The 24,199-nt window shown below is 43.9% G+C and overlaps 1 protein-coding gene across 1 annotated transcript in view; it reads left to right on the top strand.

Annotated features, from left to right (window-relative positions):
• ddo (D-aspartate oxidase) overlaps positions 1 to 23,902 on the top strand; it is a 44,655-nt gene extending 20,753 nt beyond the window's left edge. The window contains exon 5 of the mRNA XM_052024896.1: positions 22,830 to 23,902. Within this exon, the coding sequence (XP_051880856.1) occupies positions 22,830 to 23,403 (574 nt within the window). The 3' untranslated portion in view covers positions 23,404 to 23,902. The remainder of the gene's footprint in view (positions 1 to 22,829) is intronic.
• Positions 23,903 to 24,199: the final 297 nt, after the last annotated feature.

Genomic DNA, 24,199 nt, shown 5'->3' with positions numbered 1-24,199 from the left:
CTTGTTTGCAGTCAATGGCCCTGGTGTGTGTTTCGCTGTATCTGAAACAACACCTGAAATTCCGAATACTTAGTTACTTGTAAAACACTTTCAGTTTACTGCTTTGGGTGCAGACACAAGAGACTGCAGATGCTGGATGCTGGAATCTGGAGCAATAAACAAACTGCTGTAGGAACTCGAGGGTCTCGACCTGAAACGTCAACTATCCATTTCTCTCCAGAGATGCTGCCTGATCTATTGAGTTCCTCCAGCAGTTTGTATTTTACTAATGATTTGGTTGATTTTTTTATTAGTGCATCTGGCAGTCTGTTGCCACATTTCTCACGCAGCACCACATTCCCTGTCGTTCCTCTCCACTTGCCTCACCCACTGTGCGTCTCCTCCGATCTTTCATTAACATCTCAGTCTTAGTTAAGTGAATGATACTTAAGCACATCTCAGCCACTTGTCAAATGCTTTGCCTGGTTTCTTCTTTACAGCCCTGAGTACTGAACCAATACCTTTCTGCAACTTATTGTTTGCAATTAGACAGTGAGTTGTGACCTACTGCAATGGTCGGCAAATCCCCTTGGCTTCAAGGGAAATAAATTTATACTTAGCTTGGCTTGGTCACTAACATTCTTGCTTGAATTAGAAATTGCAAAACCCTTTCCATTATCTGATTTGACTCTCTTCAACTGTACATCTTGAGATGGTGCACTCCTGTTGCTGACGTGGGACTTCTGTGTGCTCCTGATACATTAACTTAAGATTCTCAGTGCCATCCCTGAATGTTCTTTCTCCACTTCAGGCAGACATGGGCCAGGGATTCCAGGGGCTCAGTGTGGGTGCTGTACTTTTCCAAAGAAGATTTGAGAACATCTTTGCATCTTTTCCTCTATTCGTCTGACAGAGCTTGGAGTAGAGTGTTTGGTCTGGTGACAGCTATGCAAACAACATCACTTGTATAATGGTGCCAACTGGGGTCTCAGTGCTGAGGAGATTGGCCCAGGGGTAATTGGTTTATTATTGTCACATTTACCGACATACATTGAAAAGCTTTTGTCTGCATACCATCCCGACAGATCATTCCATACATTGAGATAGTACAAATGGAAAACAAAACAGTATGCAGAATATAGTGTTTCAGTTATAGAGAAAGCGCAGTTCAGGTGGACAATAAGGTGCAAGGGCCATGATGAGGTAGACTGAGAGATCAAGAGTTCTTCTTTATCGTACAAGAGTCTTATAACAGCAGGGTACAAGCTGTCCTTGAGCCTGGTGGTACATTAGAGACTGTAAACATGATGTGGTCATATTGATGAGTGTGAATTACCTGACTGACACCTTGAACCACACTCGGTTCAAATCCATGCAGTGACTTTGCTGGCCTGCCATCATCTTTACTTTCTTCTGTTAGTTTCACACATGGTGCAGCTGGCACCAGAGCCACAGCTGTGGCAGGAGCAGAGTGACCGGTGTTGATATGATATCAGCTTCTGCAAGTGTCACTGGGTATTGGAGAGGGTATGAAGGAATTTTCTTGATGCTAAATGCTTCTAGTGCTTTTTCAAGTTTGAAGAAATTATATCCAGCGAGGCGCCAAGTCCGTAACGTTCGTGACCCTTGGCTGAAACACTTTGTCCATACAGGCAATACATCTACCCAAGAATCAATGGTGTTACCTGGGGTTGAAAAGTCAAAGTCGAGTTTATTATCATGTGCACAAGTACATGTATGAACAGGTGCAATGAAAAACTTACTTGCAGCAACATTGCAGGCACATAGCTTCAACAAGTCATAGAACAAGACAGAGCGATGATTGGCAGATGTCCATCAAACATTTGAGACATAGAACATAGAACACTACAGCACAGTACAGGCCCTTCGGCCCACAATGTTGTGCTGACATTTTGTCCTGCTCTAAGATTGATCTAACCCTTCCCTCCCACATAGTCCCCTATTTTTCCATCAGACATGCTGTGTTTACGAGCTGAGCCTCAAGCTCTGTTGAAAGCTTTCTGAAGGGGTTAGTCTCAGGCCAGCCAGGGACGTTTTGAGATTTTGGTGCATGATTACTGTCATGGTGTTGCTGGAGTTTCCCACCAGTGGGGAATTGCAAGGGAAGCAACACAAATGGTGAAGAAGATTACAGCAAAAATAGACACTCAAACTATCATGACTTACACGGCAACAAAATAATCCCAAAGCTTAGTGTTAAGACTGGCAAGCAGTTCGAAAGGAATTAATCACAGGAAGTCTTGCAGTTAATTTCTTAAAATCTTCTTTTAAGTCACATTTACCTGAAGTGATTGTTGTACTTAAGATATCTTTATTAGTCACATGTACATCAAAACACACAGTGAAATGCATCTTTTGCATAGAGTGTTCTGGGGGCAGCCCGCAAGTGTCACCACGCTTCCGGCGCCAACATAGCACGCCCACAACTTCCTAACCCGTACGTCTTTGGAATGCGGGAGGAAACCGGAGCACCTGGAGGAAACCCACACAGTCACGGGGAGAACGTACGAACTCCTTACAGACAGCGGTTGGAATTGAACCTGGGTTGCTGGTGCTGTAAAGCCAACATTACGCTAACTGCTACACTACCGTGCCTGCCCTTTGCCTTCTTCACAATAGGACTGATGCTATCATCCAATAAATCCCAACCCAACATAAAGAACAATATTAAATAAATATAGCTTGTTCATGACTACATGTATGCAGGTGATGGTTTAGATGGAGTGGCTGACCAGAGGGTGGAAAAGGAGTGTTGATGCTGGTCTGGACTCTATCTGCAAATGAGTCACGTGGATTTAAACAGTAGCTGCTTCTTGAATAATAGCAGCTGATGTTGTGACTGATACCTCAAGATTTTCAAGAAGTCCAATTTGTTTCAAATATGAAATATTTGAAAATTGTAAGCACATTTTTATAATTAAAAAAATTATATAGTTAAAATTTCTTTTCAGAAATCCCATCTTTTAATGAATCATGGTAACATTGTGAGTGTTTCTATATTTCCACATTTCCTTATGATGTAGAAGGATGACATTTCGGCCCATCTGGTCTATGCTAGCCCACAGAGCAATTCCATTCCCCACTAATTTTCAGTGTAACCTATACTCTCATTTGCAAAAACTGCCCCAACTTCTACCACTCAGCTACACACTAGGGGCAATTTACAGCGGACAATTAACCTACCAAATTGCATGTCTTTGAGATAAAGGAGGAAATCAGAGCACCCAGGGAAAACCCATGCAGTCACAGGGAGAATGTGCAAACTCCACACACACGTCAGTAGAGGTTAGGATGGAACCCAGGTCAATGGAGCTGTGAGGAAGCAGCTCTTACCAGCACGCAAACCTATTGTCTTGAGAAAGTATTAACGTTAATTCTCCATGAAATTGGTAATGTATCTGATCAATCAGATTAATAAATAGGTTATATTAGTAAATCACAAGGATGAGTTTTTCATTCATAATATACTGTATTAGAACATAGAACAGTACAGCACAGGAACAGGCCCTCAGCTCACAATGTTATGCCAAACTAATTAAACTAGTAATTAAATGCCCACCTAAATTAATCCCTTCTGCCTACACAGTGTCCATATCCCTCCATTCTCTGCACATTCATGTGACTATCCAGGAACCTCTTAAATACTATTTGTCTCCACTACCACCCATGGCAGCACATTCCATGTTCTATTGATGGCATTAAATATCTTAACTTCATTGGTTGCAATGGCTAATTAGGGCTATAAACTGTAAATGAAAACATCAAATGCTGCAAATCAATAACTTTAATGTACCAGTGATTAATTTCCTAATCTGTGCACTGAAATTATACTTATAATTAAACTTTCCTTATTTAACAAATCTTGGCTTTAATGTTTATTTTGGATGAGTTGCAAAGTAAAGTGAGATATGAACGCTTCAGCAAGTCACTGTGCTGAGGATTGGTAAGAGGTGAAAATTCAGTTACAAATTACATTCCTCCCTGGTGAGATTAGACAGTTTGCTGCGTGCATTGTGTGCTTGGTTAAATGAAGACTATTTAAAGGTTCTTTTTAAGAGTCACAGAATTAAAACCAGGGAGCATCCTGAATATTGTGGGGGATGCTTTACAGCTGCAAGCTCTCATTTTGGCGGAATTACGTGGCCATGATGAAGTATTGCAGTTCTGAGATGGTGAGCAGATCGCCTCGAAGTTAGTCGGTGAGTGGACTTGCGGTGCACTTGCAGTACCACTCTTCCCCCAGCTGGTGTCACACTCATGCCTCACTAATGGCAAAACACACAAACCATCCACATCACAGACCCCAATGAAGGAAGGTGCATGCAGTCACACAACACGGAAACAGGTCCCTTGGCCCACCGAGTCCATGCTGACTATCAAACCAGGGGAAAGCCACGCAGTCACGGGGAGAATGTGCAAACTCCACACAGACGTCAATGGGGGTCGGGATTGAACCCAGGTCAGTGGAGCTGTGAGGAAGCAACTCTATCAGGTGCCCCAGTGTGCAAACCCATTGTCTTGGGAAAGCATGAATGTCAATTCTGCATAAAAGTGGTGGTGTATCTGAACAATCGGATTAATAAATAGGTATATTAGTAAATCACAAAGACATGTTTTTCATGCTTAATGTATTCTATGGATGGCAATAAATATCTATCTACACCATCTACACTAATCCCAAGTTATCCTCCCCACATTCCCATCGACTCCCCCCAGATTCTACCACTCACTTACACACTGGGGGCAATTTAGTGTGGCCAATTGACCCACCAACTCGCACATCTTTGGGATGTGGGAGGGAAAAGGAGCACCTGGAGGAAACCCATGCAGTCAGAGGGAGAACATGCAAACAGCACACGAGGTTGAGATTGAATGCAGGCCACTGGCACTGTGAGGCAGTGGCTCTGCCAATGTGCCGCCCCAATGCGTATAAAGATTTGTGTCCACTCTTGGCAGTGGTGTTGCTAATCCAAACAAATGACTAAGGGCTGTAGTTAATTTCTGTTGTGTACTTAACATATCAGCATATTTCTGTCAGCTTGGCATTAATGCTATTGTAACAAGCATGTCATTTTTTTAAAATATTGCTAGGTTTGTTAACCAGAGGTAGAGGATTAGCCCTGACCTAAGTGAAGATAGAGCAGGCTTGAGAGACTATATGGAATTCTGTCACTTGTTACTTATGGCCTGGTGTAATCCTTATCCCTGGACAATAGTTTATGAGGAAATACAACTTGGGAGGTCAGCAGTTGTCAACCAACAGTTCTGTGTCTACACTCAGCCTCAATGCCTGCAGTCCGTCATCTGAATTCGGGTGCAGAACTAGGTCACTGTGTATCTTTATTTAGTAGTTTGGCACAAATCCTGATGTTTCGACCCGAAGCATCAACAATTTCTTTCCTTTCACGGATGCTGCTCGACCCGCTGAGTTCCTCCAGCAGATTGTTTGTTGCTCCAGATTCCAGCATCTGCAGTCTCTGATGTCTCAAATTGTTGAATAATTCTTTGGGGAAAAGTGGTGGGGTGTTCTGGTGGGCAGCACAGTGGCAAAGCTAATCGATCCTCTGCCTCACAGCTCCAGCATCCCCGGTTCAATCCTGACCCCCTGTGTTGGGGTCGGGTCTGCAGGTCCCACATTTGTTTTCATTTTGAGTGGTTAGACAGCTCCAGCCCCTCATCTGTCCCCCTGCTGTACGTCCTGAACCTCCTGGTGTGCTGCGTCTACTGTGTGGGCTACAACTAACCCTGAAGCTACCTTATACTCCTTCAGGTTCGAAGATCTCATATCGATAACAGGTGCACAGACCAGACCTCTCGGACTGCACAGCCTCGCACTTCTTAGCAAAGGCCTTACTTATCAAAGCCTGGAGATGGGCGGGTGGGGGGCAGTGCCAACAAAGTTCAAGGAACTGCCAGCACCATCTTCCCAACTCTTTGCTTTAAGATTTGGAATCAAACCTGATTGAATTAAATGCCAGGATGAGTAAAAGATACTCTGCCCTTTCTGAGCCTTTGCTGGCCTGGTCCCTGGCCTCATTCTGTTTCCTCGAAAGCTTGTGTCTCTGAGCTTTATTTCTTGCTATTCATTGCCAATTTAAATGGCTTCACGGCCTCCAACACAACAGATGAGCGAAGCTTTCCAGTTGATGAGTTAGTCTAAAGAACTGAATATTTACAACCACCATTGGTTGTAAACTTCGGTTAGACTGCACTTGGAGTATTGTGTCCAGTTCTGGTCACCATGCTACAGGAAGGAGAGGGTAGCACTAGAGCAGGTGCAGAAGAGGTTCACCAGGATGTTGCCTGAAATGGAGGGCTGTCGTTATAAGGAGAGATTGAAAAGGCTGGGTTGATTCTCACTGGAACATAGGCGTGACCTTATCGAAGTTTATGAAATTATGAGGGATGTAATAGAGTCTTATTCCCAGGACAGGGAGGTCTAGAATTAGATGGCACTGGTTTAAGGTGAGAAGGTAAAGGAGATCTGAAGGGTAAATTTTCACACAGAGGGTGGTGGTTATCTGGAACAAGCTGCCAGAGGATGTCATGTAGGCGGATGCAATTACAATCTTTAAAAGGCATTTGGATAGGTACTTAGATAGGAAAGGTGTAGAGGGTTACGGGCCTAATGTGGGCAAAGGGTGTTAGCATAGATATACATCATGGTCGGTGTGGATGAGGTGGGCTGTAAGGGCCCGTCGTCAATGCCAGCTTATTAGCAAGTCAGAATGAATACATTTACAGGAACTCAACATTAGCATAATTTAACATAGTTTAAGAAAATGTTCTATAGAGGGAAAATGCTTCTGTCATCTACTAATACTGTTCACCTAGGAGCTGTTTTCCTCCATTAGCCTCTGTTCCCTTCCTATTGGAATTCAGTTATGCAGCACTAGTTTACCGTGGTGGCCATTCCTTGGGTATGAACGGGGTCAGTGAGGACCAGGTTTCACAGCAGTGTTTCCAGTGCACTCTACCTGATGTTGTTTGCTAACATTAAGTTCTAGATTATTACATGAATAATGTTATTTGCTGCTAGTTCTACAGAGTAAACAGTATCAAACTTCAGCAACAATGATCATTGATGACTTCCATAATGCATCTTACAAGCCACAGACAGGAGACTTGAACGGTCTCTGTGAACAAATAACAAAGATGAGTTTTCAGACTTATAATCTTGAGGTCGGCACAGCAGCTGATAGCATCCTTATTTAACTTCCATCCCCTCTATTACAGCTCAGCAATGACAACACTTTCTTGTAATCACTCTTGGATAATCCATTATTCATTATACAGTACTGAATCCATAATAACTTCATAAATCAACTGTGAGCAATGAGCAAATGTTATCTCTGCTGCCTATGAATCAGGCTGTATCTCTGCGAATGTCATGATTTAGCCTTTATTATCCTTTGAAATTGTGATCAGATCATTGATTTTTTTTCCCTGAGAGAAACATCCCCCTCATGGTGTTTGGGTCTGCTCAGAGAACATAATTGCACTGTATTGCCAATATATTTTTACACGGAATACAATAGGCGGCTATTGCAGTGAAGAGACTCGCAGAATTTTCTTTTGAGTGTGCTCAGGCAACGTAATGGGAAGACACTGTTGGAACGGAGGTGCATGGGGCAGAGAGAAATGGGTCACGTTTGGTGGTGATACACGGCGTTACAGAACCAATTCACATCACGCAGGAAGTAGAAGCAAGAGCATGTGGATCGATGCTGGAATTATTTTAAGAATGAGGCTGACAGGGAGGACACAGCTTGAGACAGATTTATAGTAACAGGGCAAAGAGTTTATGAAAATGGATGGGGGAACTAAACTGAAAATTAGATCAGCAGAGCTGAAAACACTAATAAAAATATCAGACGTTGCTGGAGATCTATTTGCGGCGAGGAGGTGAAAGAGGAAGTGGCTGTGCTGTTGAAAGGTGCAGGTCAATTAAACTAATTCCCTGTATTCCGGGGGCAAAGTCAGCGGCAGGTATTGTTGAGGGGGAGGGCGATGGGAAAGCTAAAACCCAACATCCAGTTAAGGTGCACGAGAGGCTGGGAGGGTTGGAGGTTGTCCCTCTGAACAGCAGTGCATGTAAATAGCTATCGGATGGGGAAGGTGTGTCTGGGGGCCCCCGAGCATGAGTGAAACAAAGAAGGCAAGAGTTGAATGTAATGTTGACACCTGGTAGAATGTATTTTACCTGGGTAGTGCACTAAGCAGTAGAGCTAAAGGAAACAATATCCAGAGTGAGGTTGTGTTCAGCCAGAGGGAGAGGCATGTCAGTGGAATGGGAACACAACCTTTAAACCCTCCACTTCTCCCACTGTTCTGTGAGTCATGACCAATCAATGACCTAACTCCCATGGATCGGAAGGGTTTAGAGGGATGTGGGTCTAATGCAGGCGAATGGGATAAGCTTAGATGGGCATCTCGGTGGGCACGGACCAGCTGGGCCGAAGGGCCTGTTTCCAACTGTATGTCTCTATGACCTGCCTTTTCTCCATACCCCTGAAAACCAGTCACAATTGGTCTCTAGGTGGAGGTGTGCTGACTGGTTTGTGGCTCGTGGATGGAACAGAGGTACAGAGGGCCTGCAAGCCCATCAGGGAACAGAGGTGACTGCAGCCTGTACTCCCAACATTTGTTCAAAGTGACAGAGGCTGGTGGATAGACTTGAATAAGACTTTCATCACAATGAGGACATGTTTCTTATTTTCTCTAATTCTGAGCTGTGTGTGTAAAATTCCTCGCTCCACTCAAGCTGGCAGTCATTCTGGAGCAGCTTTGAAAAGCAGTACCTCCAGTTGAACACAGGGATTGACCTGATTACGTCATCAAATGTAGTGAGAAAACCCCCAAGGCTGTTGGAGGGTGAATTGATGAGAAAATCCATGGGCAAATCGGCCAGGAAGGCACAGCAGACTGTTAGTGGTTTGACGGATTAAATGTGCTGCACCTTGCTGGTCATGCAGTTGGGAATGTTCACATCCATTTTTATAAAATAAATTTGTTCCAGTGTGCAAAGCATTATTGCAGATGTCCAGCAGCCAGTTAATCCACAATCACTTTGCAATCACCAGGTATCTTTCATACAATCATTAATAAGTGCAGTACAGGAGGAGGCCATTCAGCCCACTGAGTCACTGCTGGCTTTTGCAAAGTGCAGTCCAGTTAGTCTCACTTCCCTAGTTTTCCCCACAACATTGCAGTTTTTTCCTTCTTGAGGTATTTATTCAATTCCATTTTCAAAGCTGCTCTTAGGAAGTCAGTTCCAAGTTCTAACCAAATTACTTTAAGATAAGTTCTGCTTCTCGTTCTTTTTGCTATTCACTTTATACCTGTGTCCTCTGGTGTTGACCCTGATACTACTGAAACCTGTTTCTCTTTTTAATCTAAGCACAAGCCATTGGTTTTAAATCGCTCTGCTAAATATCCTCTTAGTCTTCTCTGCTGTACCGAAAACAGTTTCTTCTGTCATTTTATCGAACTATAATCTCCCATCCCTGGCATCATGTTAGTAAATCTTATCTGAACTCCCTCTAAAGCTTTTACATCCTCATACAATGCAGTGACCAGAGTTGGACATGGTGCTTTAGCTTTGGCCACTAGGGGTTCAGCATGACTTTATTTGCTTTACACTCTTCTAAAGCCTAAGATCCCAGGTCCTTCATTAACCATTTCCAACTACCTGCAAAGATTTAATGGAAGCTCTGGCTCAGAAGGGCTTTAAGAACAAAAGCCACATAAAGACACAGGATAATGTTGGCGTTCTAACTTGCTTTCTCTCTCAAAGTATTCCAGCAGTCCTGTGAGCCATTACCAATTACTCCTGAACCCGCGCCAATTCTCCTTGTGGCCTCTGTTATCTTCGGAGGAATATTGATGACTTCCCATAAAGTAGAGCTTTGTCTCTTCTGTCATTATTTAGTAAGGCCGATGGTTCCCTGACGTGTGTCTCGCTGCTTTATTTCATCAGTGTAATTGCATTGAGTACAATCCTTCAACCAAGGACAGCTGTAAAAACCTTAACAGTCTGCCCAGCTATTTCATCAATGATCTTCAGGACTGAAGGGCAATGCTGCCTCTCGCTCTGGCAGGGATATCTTCTGAGTCACCATGTAAACAAGTGTTTTACTGACAAGATTCATGAGACACATAAAGAGGAGTTGCAGCTGCTGGAATCTGAAATTAGAGCGGAGGCTGTTGATGGCAACCACTGCTCAGTTACCATCTGTAAAGAGCTGAGGTGATAGCAGGTCGGTGTATCGTTCATCAGAAATGAGCACTAACAGCTAAGCAGGCATATTGCATTCAAAGCATAGCTCAAATCTCTCTGATCTTTGGCATGGGAGAATTAATTACAGCTGCTTTCTGATATACTGTGACATTTCTATCCACTTTCTCTTGCCATCCTTCTGAAGAACAGCCTTCCCCCTCATTTGGGCCTTTTACCCTCTCTTGACCTTTTCATCTCCAATTTCCACCTATCCTTCCACAGTCTCGTCTAACCTCCAGTAATCAACCTTCAGCTAATTGGATTCTGCAGATTCCAATGAACAAGAGGAAGGAGATTATAAATTGAGCAACAAATCGATCACACACCCATTTTCTGAGCACTTTGCACAATATTGTTCTGGAAAGGTGAGGACGGGGGAGGCAGTGTTTGGAGGAGATGGGGGCACTGACACCTGGTGATGCCCACGTTGGCTTCATCGTTTCCTTTCAGTTCCGATGAAGCAGGTCTCTGATGGTTGGACTAAACCTGGTGGGGGAAATTCCCCTTTAACTGCCAGCACAAAGCAATCGCGAGGGCATTAGCAGGTTGTACACTCTACCCCACGTGTGGTCCTGGGCTGTGAGTCGGTCACGGTGAATAACTAAGGTTCCCAGATGTGTTGCATACCAGCCACACAGAGGGAGTTCACCCCAATCAGTGTTGTTTTAGGACCTGGCTCCAGCATTTATCTGAACGTTACTGGAAACACAAATGATTTTAAAACATATGTGAACATATGAAGTACGACCAGGAGAAGGCCATTTGGTCACTCGAGCTTGCTGTGCCATTCAGTAAGATCAGTGCCAGCAATGTGGACTTGGGCACACGGGTTTCCAAAGGGAGAAGTCTTGACCTAAAGGATGTATTCCTGCCATCAGTCCTCCCTGCCACTGCGGAGGGGGGTAATCTTGCTGCAATTGCCCAGCATTGAAGCTGAAGTTCAAGTTCAAGTTACTTTATTGTCATTCACCCATATGCTATAAAACACATGGAGGAACAAAATGTCATTTCCCCCTAGACTCTCACAACAGAGAACATACATAAAACAGAAGACATACAATAAACGCAGACAAAAAAACTGTGGAAGTACAAATAGTGCAAAAAACGGTATATACAGAATACAATTTAGTGCAGAGTTAGTGCAAAACCGAGTTAGACGAAGAAAATACAGAACTCAGTGTGTTACACTAATTGTATAAACATGTTCAGCAGCAGCCAAAGTTCCTATACGCCGTTGTGCAAACCAGGGCTTTTGATGCAGTATTTGTCTGAAACTGTCTCCAGGGTATTCAGGAGCCTGACAGCCTGGGGGGAAATGCTGTTGTACAGTCAAATAGTTCTGGCCCGGATGCTCGTACCGCTTGCAAGAGATCGTATGTGGACGCTGTGCCAGGTTAAGCCCAGCAAAGGATCCTCCAGCCATTTATTTCAATCAGGTTCTCACAGCTGTGAGGAAGAAAGACAAGAACGAGGTAAGCGAGTAACTTTTATCGCAGGGGGATTGAGAGTCTGCAAGTGTCTTCCTCAAAGGACGATGGAAGCAAACTCTTTGAATAAGGCAGAAATAGATAGTTTCTTAGGGGGTGAAAGTTTACCAGGGGTAGATCAGAATGCAGAGTTGAGGCTACAACAAGATCAGCCATGATCTTGTTGAGGCAGAACAGGTTCGAGGGGACGAGTGGCCTACCACTGCTTCTAATTCATAGGTTTGCAGACCTGCTTCTAATTCATAGGTTCACATACGTTTTTTAAAATAATTTGTATTTCCAGGAATGTTACTAATTATTTTGAAGTGCTTTATAGTGTTGTAGACGATTTTAGTTTTTGAATCTTTAATACTTTGAAAGCTCGCTTTCCTTCATTTTCATGTGTTTCTGAACATTTCCATGGCTTGATGACTCTGGCAGATGGCAGAGCTGGAGGTGGATGTTTCTCGACTGTTTGGTGGATCAGGTCATGGTGACCTGTCTGTGTGACCCCAAATACTTGGTACACTGCCCTGTTGCTACACCGGGCCTTGCCTACTAGGTGTAGGAGACTTTCGCCCACTGAGTTCTTCTTTGTGGATACACGTAAGGCAAGAGCAAGAAGACTCAATGGCACTCAGCTGGCAAACACCAGAGAGAATTCTGGGCCATACTGATGTGGTGGCTTTCCACAATGAGTGGCCTGCTAGCTAAGCATCCAACGCATTGCTTTGAGTCTAGAGGCACAGAAGGCGAACCACAAAGGACAGCAGATTTTTATTTTCAAAAGCACGCTTTATTTATAGAAAATACAGTCTTACAATGTGGGACATTACATCGTCTTCATTCATTGCACCAAGTGTGTCATTACATTTGCTTGCATTCTATCAATGTCTCATCAGTTTTTCAGCCCCAAACATTACATCAGCTGTAGGAGCGAGAGGTTGTTGCACAGGGGCCAAGCCCCTCAGTCTCCAGTAGGGGTGGACACTATACTGTAGTCTTTCCCCACTTGGCCTTTGCAGTGTCTGCAGCAAGTCTCTGTTTATTTCCCCTCCCCCAACCTTGGAAAGGGCCAGTCAGCAGCATTCTGCTGCAGTCACCTGTTTGAACTGGAAGACCAACAGGTTTGAGCTGACCAAAATGCACCTTTTATCGAGTGATTGATCTTCCAGCAGCTGTCAACATTTATCTCAGTGTGCGTCTGTGGGAATTGCCTGTGGGGCACAGAGCCATGTGTAATGCATCTGGGTTCTAGAACAAGAGGGTGCTGGTTTAAGGTGAGAGGGGAGAAATTTGAAGGAGATCTGAGGAGTAAGTTTTTCACACAGAGAGTGGTGGGTATATGGGACAAGCTGCCAGAGGAGGAAGTGGAGGCAAATACAACTACAGTATTTAAAAGGCATCTGGACAGGTACTTGTATAGGAGAGGTGTGGAGGAATTTGGGCCTAATCTGAGCAAATGGGATTAGCAAAGATTGGCATCATGGTGCCATGGATGAGATGGACTGAAAGGGCTGGTTTCTGTGCTGTACAATTCTATGGTTCCATCCACTCAGTATAAACCTTTACAAAGATCACTGCATCCCTTCTTGGCCAACACACAGTCTGCAAGCAGATTTCTTTTTCTGAAGGGAATTAGTGCATTGTACAACAATCCTGTAGTTTCTTGGTTACCATTACTAATACTCCTCTCATTTGAACATAAAATACTTCAAGGCACCAGTTGTTCTTGGAGTTCTGACCAATATTTACCTCTCTAGTAACATAACTCAAGTCAAATTATTTGCTACTCTTTCTGGAATCTCATTGTATGCAAATTAGCTACCATGTTGGCTCTATTATAACAGTGATTACAAAGCAAAATATATTTCATTGCTAGAGGACACTTTGGAATGAACTGTTTGAGATGTGAAAACAACTGTATAAATGCAGGTCTTTGTTCAAGCAGCAGACATTTATAATCTCTTTCCTGTTTGTAAAGATGGATTGGCGAATATACACTCGTAATTTGACATATGTTTGGCGAATCCTTTTAAGCTCAACTTTACTCAGTATCTGGAAAAGACCCCTTCGGGAAGAAATTGTACGGCCTGCACTCTTTGAAGTCCTAAACGTGCAGAAAGTTCTGTTGTGAGAGAACCAATTAAGAACAATTACAGATGTCAGCAGAGATGGGCTCAGCACAGACAAAGAGTAGACACTGACCAGATTTGGCTCTGACAGCTGTGATTGCAGACCTACTGACTGTGTGTTAACCCAGCTAAGTGACAAGAAGACTGATATACTTCCTTTAGAATTGCACACAAAACCACTGTACTGCACTGAGCTGACTCAGTATGAATAACCTTCAACCTGTTTAAGGAAGGGCTGCTAATGCATAAATCTGTAATTCTTTTACCAAACAAACAAACATACCAAGTAACAATATGCACAGTGCAATGTTGCTTTGTGGTACTGCAGCCATTCAGAAGAGACTTGTTTCCCAGCATTGTGTTAATTGCCCTGCCTCACAGTTCTTACTCCCAATATAGCGCTCCGCAGTTATAATAAAGTGCTTCTTAGCAAAGTTTAAAGGACAATGTATTTCAACACATGAATATGAAGGGACTGGAGGGATAAATGGATGATAGACAGGAAGAGGACATTTAGTGTAAATTGGCATCAAGATCAGCATAACATTGTGGGCTGAATAGCCTGTCCAGTGCTGACTGTTCTATGTTCCTTTATTGAGCACCAGAACTATTCCATATGGCTTAATGTGCATTTACACAAATGTTAAACTTGTCGGGTAGACTCAAGAAGGGCACTTGTTTTCCCTCCCCATAGTGTCGAAGTCAAAGTCGAGTTTATTGTCATATGCACAAGTGCATGTCTGCACAGGTGCAATGAAAAACTTACTTGCAGCAGCATCACAGACACATAGCTTCATATAAGCAGCATTCACAAGAAAAACATAAAATAAACACACTTTTTACAAGAAAGAACACAACTAGAACAAAAAGAAGTGGTCATAGTGTTGCTAAACTATAGTGATTAGGGTTGTGATTAGAATGTCTCATGAAATGAACAACAACTGGGTGCCTCAGCATCTCCTTCTTGGGCAGTCCCATGGGACTGAGGATGACTTGCTCCCACTTTTGTGGGTTCTGAGGTAGGCAATGAAGCCAAGATGGGAACTGCAACCCCTTCCCCAGACGGGGCAGGAGGTGTTCGAAGGGGCTGCGATGGTGAAGAGGTGGACTTCTTTCCTGTGTTCACTGGGATTCTGTGTTCCCCAGGTGCATGGCCCTGAGTTTTTCAACACCATCCCGTATCCTCCTCCCCCACTGTGAGCTGTCATGGGCCAGCGATTCCCAGGGGTCGATGGGGATATTGCATTTCTTAAAGGAAGCTCTGAGCATATCCTTGAATCTTCTCCTCTGCTAATCTCTTCCTATGACAGAGCTTAGATTAGAGAGTCTGTTTTGGGAGGGATCTGACCTGCTCAATGGAACATCAGTGCTCCAATCATTCACAGGATATCCCTTGAACCAGTTCCCAAAATGCCCTACGTACCTAGAGTGACTAGACTTCAAAGAGTGCTTGTCTGGCGCCAAATCAGCCATAAAAACGTAATTCAACAAACAATCTGCTGGAGGAACTCAGTAAGTCAAGCAGCATCTGCGGGGGGAAAGGAATTGTCGATGTTTCAGGTCGCAACCGTCCTCGGGTCTTGATGCAGGGTTTCGACTTGAAACATCGACAGTTCCTTCCCCACCCCCCCACACAGATGCTGCTCGACCCGCTGAGTTCCTCCAGCAGAGACTGTTTGTTGATCCAGGTACCAGCATCTGCAGTCTCTTATGTCTCTATAAAAATGTAATTCTGCCTGTCTCTCCCACACCACAAGTGCTCGTCCCAATCAGAAGGGACTTTTATTATGTTACAAAGGTTGGAGACCAGGACCATATGATCACCGATAAGGTGAGCATATAAAGGCCATTCCTGCAGAGAGTAATGGAGAGTCAGGTCACATTTGAGTCTGGAAACTTATCCTGTCTGGATTTTTTTTACCCCAAAGGGCATCATTACCTCCAGAAGTTTCACAGCCACCGTCACAGAGGTTTTATTCCTAGCTTTCATGATGGGATTTGAATCCCAGACCCTCCAGCTTCTGGGCTGCCTCATCCAGTAGCATAACCTCTGTGCTACCATACAGCCAAGGATCCAGGGGTTATTTGAAGGAGAATAGTAAATCTATATCTTTTTGATCTTTCTGTGGCAAGGGGCAGATATTAGAAAGGTAATCTTTTGAAAAATTAAATGTAAGCTGATTTTCTCTACCAAGGGGATGTGATTAAGCTCGAGAGGGTGCAGAAAAGATTCACAAGCATGTTGCCTGGACGGGAGGGCTGGAGCCATTAGGAGAGACTGGGCGGACTGGGTCTGTTTTCCCTGGAGTAAAGGAGGCTGGGAGGTGACCAGATAGCCAGAGTCTATGGGAAACATAGTAAGGGTGTCTAAAACTAGAGGGCATAGGTTGAAGGTGAGAGGGAGGAGGTTTAAAGGGGATCTGAGGAATTTTCACACAAAGAATAGTTGGTATCTGAATAAGCTGTCGGAGGTGGTGGTGGAGTCAAGAACAGTAACAACATTGAAGAAGCATCCGGGTCAGGTACTTGGATGACCAGGGCGTAGAGGCTTGTGGAATTAATGCAGGCAACTGGGATTAGTATTGATAGGCATGATGGTTGGCATAGATGTGGTGGGCCAAAGGGCCTGTTTCTATGCTGTACAACTCTATGACTCAGTCTTGCTATTGCTTCAAAGTGAGTAATTGTCATTAAAAACATCTTTACTGCTGACTATTACAGAAGCATTTCGTATTTTCTTACAATGTAGAAGGAGGCTGTTCAGCCTATAGAGTCCATGCTAGCTCTCGGATCAATCCCATTAATCCCAATCCCCCCCCTTTAATTCCCTGTTATCTATTGTTTCTCACATGCCCATCAACTCCCCCCTCATTTTCCTGCCACCAATGTATATTAGGGGTAATTTACAATTAACCCACCAATCAGCAAGTCTTTGGGATGTGAGAGGACACCGGAGGAAACCTATGTGGTCACAGAGAGAAGGTGCAAACTCCCCACAGACAACACCGGAAGTCAGGATTGAACCCAGGTCACTGGAGCTGTACATATTTGAGGTAAAAATGTATCTTTGAATGGCTAGAATCCTTGCAGGAGTACGATCAGGGATTGATGGATAAGAACACAGTGGCGCTGCTGGTAGAGCCGCTGTCTCACACCTTCAATGGGATCAGTCCGGGTCCTGGGTGCTGCCTGTGTGGAGTCTGCACGTACTTCCTGTGACCACATAGGTTTCCCCGGTGCTCCAGTTCCTCCCACTTCTCAAAGTTTGGTTGGTTAATTAGCCACTAAATTGCCCTTGGAGTGTAGGTGAGTGGTAGAATTTGAGTGGAGTTGATGGAAGTAGGGTGGTGAATAAGATAAGATTTCTTTATTGGCCACATGTACATCGAAACACACAGTGAAATGCACCTTTTGCGTAGAGTGTTCTGGGGCCAGCCCGCAAGTGTCACCATGCTTCTGGCACCAACATAGCATGCTCACAACTTCCTAACCCGTTCGTCTTTGGAATGTGGGAGGAAACCAGAGCACCCGGAGGAAACCCACGCAGACATGGGGAGAATGTATAAACTCCTTACAGGCAGCGGCCGGAATTGAACCGGGGTCACTGGCACTGTAATAGTGTTATGCTAAAATAGGAGTAGTGTAGGATTAATGTAAATGGGTGCCTGATGGTTGGCGTAAGACTAAACAAACCAAAGACCTTGTTTCCATGTTGTATGACTCTAAGGCTGCTAATCTATATCACAGTACTTTTCCGGACACCACAGGAACATCCAGTCCTGCATTGAGTTACTAAGTAAGGAGTCCTACATCTTGACCCAACAGCCAGGGTTACAGCTCCAGATCACTATTAAGTACCTCTGTCGAAATATATGTGTTCAAGTGAGGGAAGGATCAGGCGGGGACGTTCTCTTCACAACTGTCCCGCTAATACATTCAGAATTGCGATGTGTGTGTGTGGGACTGAATCCACATCTGGTAAAGGGGAGAAATATTAACAAAGAAAAGATCAGGGTAACAGGCAATTCTCAATCTAAACCGGTAACTGAGAAATAAATTCTATTTGGTACATACTGAAGTACACAGTGTCATTTATGTAAAATCATCGAGCTGAGTTGAATTATATTGCTGCACGTTCATGCTCAATGTCAGCCAATTCGATCTGTAACCATGGTAACTTCCTCACTGGCACTTCCCTGAGGCAATCTGGAGTGTCTGCAATCTGAAAAGTAACTGACTCGTGACAGATATTTGTAAGTGGTGCCAGATGAGGGGACAAAGCCTCTCAGGCGGACACGGAGGTAGTCATGGAGGGAGGCAAGTCCAGGCATTGGTAGTGGTAGAATTATCCATTAATGTTGAGCCAGAGATGAGAGGGTGGTGGGACAAGATTTTCCACGGATCTTGGGATTAAAACAGCACTCGGGTTCACAGTTGAGCAGCATGAAGAGCTCACAGGGCTGAGTGAGGTTGGAGGGAGGGGAAGGAGAGATTAGTTCGCCCACTCTTGAATGGGCAGTTGAGGAGGTGTTGGAGTGGGGGCGTGGGGAAGATTAGAGCTGGGAGTGCAGTGTCAGAGATCCTCCTTGAAAGCCTGTGAGGTGTCTCAATAGCAGGCTTGGCCCATTAATTAATTACCTTTTTTAGCTCGCTTTCCCGGTTCTGACAGTCTCCGAACTGTAACATTAAGTCTGTTTCTCTTTCCACAGATGCTGCCTGACTTCCTTTGTGTTTCTATCTTTATAACATGCAACTCATTGGGGGGGGGGGGGTGTGGGTTGCCAGGAGGAGGGTTGCTGGTGGGATTGTTCCAGACAGACAGTGTCGCAAACCAGTCATCGGTAAAGTCGCACAGGAAAGACAGACTAATAGCAAATGATAACAACGAACAGAAAATCCTCCCAAAAACCTTCAATGATGCTGAAGACTATTGACCCACCGGCAACCCTGGGAGGGATTTGACTGGCCTTTCATCGTTACTGTTACCAAGTAAATGTGAGAGCCTGTGTCCCAGTGTGGTGTGCATTGGAGGTAAAGGTAATGGACCTTGTGTCACAAATGCTGGTGAACAAAAGCATTATCATGCATTTTGAAGTGAAATGTTGCAACCTATTCATAGATTAGTATAGAGTTAGCCTGTGAAGACATGACTAGTAAGCTGGTGAATATGGTCAAAGTCGAGTTTATTGGCACATGCACAAGTACATGTGTGCACAGGTGCAATGAAAAACTTACTTGCAGCAGCATAACAGGCACATAGCATCATATAAACAGCATTCCCAAGAAAAAAATTAAATTATACACAATTTTTACAAGAAAGAACACAATTAGAACAAAAAAAAAGTCCATTTTAGTGCAAAGTGATCGTAGTGTTGCTAAACTGTAGTGATTAGGGTTTTGCCTAATACTGAACTGATGTCTTCTTTTCCACTCTTTTCCTTTCCCTGCCGGCTGCTGCGTTTCTTTTTTCTTGGCTGTCTTCCTTTTCCTCTCTCCTAGATCCTGCTTCTTTCCACCCTTCTTTTCCTCCTTGCGCAGACTTGATTTGAGTATCCAACTCAGCCTGACATTTCAGTGCAGTTCTGAGGGTAGGTAACACTCTCAGGGTGCTGCCTGCCAGCTGAGTTCCGAGACTGAGTCGCTGTGTTCCTCTTGACTTGGCCACGTTTGGCATTTTTTGAAGGAGGGTTCTCCAGACATCCCAACCAGCACTAATCTTTCAACTAATATCACAGAAACGGATTATCTAGCAAATTATCCTATCGTCATTTGTGGCACCTTAGGATATTCAAAATTGGCCAATTTCATTCCCTACAAAACAACAATGACTATTTCAAAGTTATCTCAAATACCTCAAACACTTTGGATATCCTGAGATCCAGAAAGGGTTATTTAAGTACAAGTCCTTCTGGCCTGACAGTATTTTGAGCTGTGGCTGTGAAACCCATTTTTCTCAGTCTGGGGTGATTGTGATATGGGATGAGATGGTTAATGCCTGGGAGAGCTGAGATGCACTGGTGCTCAGAGTGCAGATTCCAACAGAGTGGTCTGTGCATCTGATGTTAATCTGTTTCTTTCTTCTCTTCCCAAATCTAATGGATGCCACAATATTTTATTGCCATGTTGCCTTTTAAGATTAAGATTTCTTAAGATATCTTTATTAGACACATGTACATCGAAACGCACAGTGAAATGCATCTCTTGCATAGTGTTCTGGGGGCAGCTCACAGGTGTCGCCACACTTCCAGTGCCAACATAGATGCCCACAACTTCCTAACCCATATGTCTTTGGAATGTGGGAGGAAACCTGAGCACCCGGAGGAAACCCACACAGCGACAATATACAAACTCCTTACAGACAGCGGCCAGAATTGGACCTGGGTCGCTGGTGCTCTAATAGCATTATGCTAACCGCCACACTACCGTGCCTGCCACACTCTCATAATAAGGGGTTCAACCAGTCAGGGCTTAGATGAGAAGAACCTTCCTTATCAAATGGTTTGTGAATCTTTCACATTAACTACCCAAGAGGGTTGTGGAGGCTCAGTCACCATATTTAAGGCAGAGATCAATAGATTGCTGTATATTAAGGGCGTCAAGACATATGGGTCAAACGCGGGCAGATGGGACTAGCTTGCTGGGCAACACAGTTGGCATGGACAAGTTGGGCTGAAGGTCCTGTTTCCATGCTGTATGACTCTATGACTCCATATATGGGGTTATTACAAGTCATTGAGATGAAAGATCGGCCATGATCTTATTGAATGGCAAGGCAGGTGGGGAGGGAGGGGAATGAAGGCCCACTTCTGCTTCTATTTCTCTGGTTCTGTGATTGCTATATTTATATGTTCTTATATATAATTCAAAATTATCTTGTGTCTTTCCAGCTTCTTTTCTCTCCCTTTTGTTATAGAGTTAGAAGTTATGGAGTTTTTGACTATTTTTATTGATTTTTTTGTTCACAGTGAAGATTTATCGATTGAATTAATTTTGAATGTTGCGTTTTAAAATAAAATGACCACACCAGTTTAAAAAGCCTTAGGCTGATGGTACCTCCAAGCAGGGGTCATGTATTAATGGGCTAGGCACTGAAGATATACGTTTAAAACATTCAAGCCAGTTTATCAGGTTTCATTATCTTATATCTGGCTGAGGTAATAAAAGGCAGATAATCTCATTCCAGATCCACTTAACTGGTTGAAGGGGGATAGCTTCTTTAAACAGACAAACAAAGAGGTGAAAGGAGAAGTGGCTTTCTTGACAGTGGTGAGCTAGTGAATGGGCAACAAATCAGAGACGTGTGTGGGGATCATGGAGAAATAAGGCAGAAAGGGACATTGAGACAGTCCATTAGGCAGGCATTGGAGGAAGCAGGAGCATCGTGTGTCTCAAGACCAAATCCAACCAGAAGAAAAGCCAGGATAAGTTCAGCAAGCTGCCAGATGGTGATATTGTGGCATCTCTGTAGTTACTTTCCTGTTCTTGGGGTAAATCATTAAGTTTGTGGAATCTGGAGAAGATTTGATTAAAACCACTGCTCCATATGTCCCCTTCTGCCTGAAAATAAAGCTTCTTAATGATTCACATCTGCCCGTGGCTCACTAATCCATTTCACTGCGTGAAGACTGGAGAAGCAGACGTGAAAAATGTGTTAAAAGCACAATCTCCGCTCAGGTCACAAGGGGTTTCTACAGTTCTGCCCTCAGGATACACTGTTATATAATCAGACATTCAACAGAACAGGCACAGGCTGCCTTGACAGCAGGACTTGAATGACTTACAGAGTGACCACTGTACCTGAGAGAATGTCAAGGGCAGTTTCAAAATGTGTATCACCTGCAGGTCTATGCTTGACTTACTTCTGATCTTGTTAAGTTCAGATACCATTGCCTCCTTGGAGATGCCATTACTTTTACCTCCTTCAGTTCACTTCGAATGGTTATGATTTGTTTTTAATTCAGTCACAGGCAAAGTTAATATTTAGTGTCCAATCCTATTGTGCTTGAACCGAGGGCAGTTAAGAGTCAACCACACTGGCATGGGTCTGGAGTCAGATACAGGCCAGGCGGAGCTAGGAAGGCAGACAGTGAACCAAAATGGTTTTTTTAAAAATATGATATATTTTTGAGACCCAGACTTATCTTCCAGATCTACTTAATCATTTGAATTTAAGTCCCCCGCAGCCCTGGTAGGAATCTAACTGTCTGCACATTAGTAGTCCCGTCTGTAGGTTACTATTAAGTTTACCAATGTGCTTCAGTGCCCACATAGAGTCATACGGCATGGAAACAGGCCCTTCAGCCCAACTGATCCATGCCGACTAAGATTCCCATCGAAGCTAGTCCCATTTGCCTGGGTTTGGCCCATATCCCTCTAAACCTTTTCTATCCATGTGTTGTCCAAGTACCTTTTAAATGTTAATGTACCTGCCTCAACCACTTCCTCTGGCTGCTCCATTTACGGACCACCCTCTAGGTAAAAAAATGTTGCCCCTCAGGTTCCAATTAAATCTCTTCCCTCTCACCCTCAACCTATGTCCTCTGGTTCTTGATCCCCCAACCCTGGGGAAAAGACTGTGAGCACTGGCCCTATCTATGCCCCTCATGATCTTATACATCTCAATAAGATGACCCCTCATTCTCCTACACTCCAATGAATAAAGTCCTAACATGATACAGGAGGCACCAGAGAAAGAGAGATAAGGATGGGTGGGGGAAGACAGGATGAGAGACTTGTCAGCAGTCTACAGAGGGGAGGTAGAAAATACCTCAATGTAAAGGGCACGCCAGCTTAAGTGGGGAGGGTCACAGATGCCGTCGGTAACAGGTCTTATGGGATGGATAGGGGAACGTGATACTCCCTTTTCTACTAACTCCGTTGATTAATACCAACGCTTCATTTTTCTTTGTAAAAGCGGTGTATTAACGAAGGTTGCATTGTTAATTGTAGGTTAAAGAAGGCAGGAGGCCGGCTGCAGGTGGGGAAGGTCACAGATCTCTGGGAGCTGGATGGAAAGTATGACATTGTTGTGAACTGTTCAGGCATTGGAGCCAGGGCACTCACAGAAGATATGCAAATATATCCAGTGAGGGGCCAGGTCCATAAAGTTCATGCTCCTTGGCTGAAACACTTTGTCCGTACAGGTGATGGCACCATTTATGTCTACCCAGGAATCAATAGCGTTACCTTGGGTGGAACAAGACAGAGAGGCGATTGGCGGATGTCAGTTGATCCATTCGACAGCAAGACCATTTTCGAGAAGTGCTGTGCTTACGAGCCGAGTCTTAAGCTCTGTCGGAAGCTTTCTGAAGGGGTCGGTCTGAGGCCAACCAGAGATGTTTTGAGGTTGGAGAAGGAGAAGCTGAAACGAGGCAGCCGTCAGATATTTGTGGTCCACAATTACGGCCATGGTGGGGCTGGAGTTACTTTCCACTGGGGGACGGCAAAGGAAGCAGCTCAATTGGTGAAGGAGATCATACCGGAAGTAAGACATCGACCCTCTTACACTACATCGAAGCTGTAAGAAGAGAAGCACTGAAATCTGCAGCATCACTTGCCTGTTCAGCACTCCTGGTGTATGAGTTAATTCTGTAGGAATTTTAATGGGTAATCTAGTTCACGGGTAATATAGCAATCGCAGAACCATAGAATTGAGAAAATTGAAACAAAAATTGCATATGTTGGAAATCTGAAACAAAACCAAAGGTTGCTGGAAGCACTCGAGTCTCTGAACTGGAACATTAACTGTTTCTCTCTCCACATATGCTGCCTGACCTAAGAGTTCCCAGCATTTTCTGTTTTTGTTTTTAGTTTGGAAACCTAATTTGTTTGGCAAATCATTCTGAGAAAGCCACTGTGTGTTTCTACAGTAATTAGGTGCTATGGATAATTTAGATAACAAGGTGTAACTGTACAAATCAACTGATGTATAAGCTCCACATGCTGGTACCTTACATTTTCTCAACGATTAATGTCACTGACTGTGTGATCAGAAGTTGCACATTGCTGATTGATAATTTATCTTAATACCTTTTTCCTGGTGAAAAATAGAAATGTGATGAATGTAATAAACACTTTAAATAAATTATCATCTGGCAAGATGAAAATTGGAAGTTACATGCATGTTCATCTTGAGTGTAGCCCCCTTTCAGTGATAGCCTCCCAGAACTTCAAATCAGCCTGAGTAGCAGGACTCCTAGTACAACAATGATGACACTGGAGGCTGACATACTAATTCCCAGCCCCATAGATTTACGTTCCCCATTGCATGTAGTTCAGTATAACGCAGTGGGAAAGCATCACTTGTATTTATGCCTTCA

The sequence above is a fragment of the Pristis pectinata genome, chromosome 10 (assembly GCF_009764475.1).
Source record: "Pristis pectinata isolate sPriPec2 chromosome 10, sPriPec2.1.pri, whole genome shotgun sequence".
Lineage (NCBI taxonomy): Eukaryota > Metazoa > Chordata > Chondrichthyes > Rhinopristiformes > Pristidae > Pristis > Pristis pectinata.
Note: the sequence above shows the minus strand (reverse complement) of the source record. Positions and strands in the feature narration are given on the sequence as shown.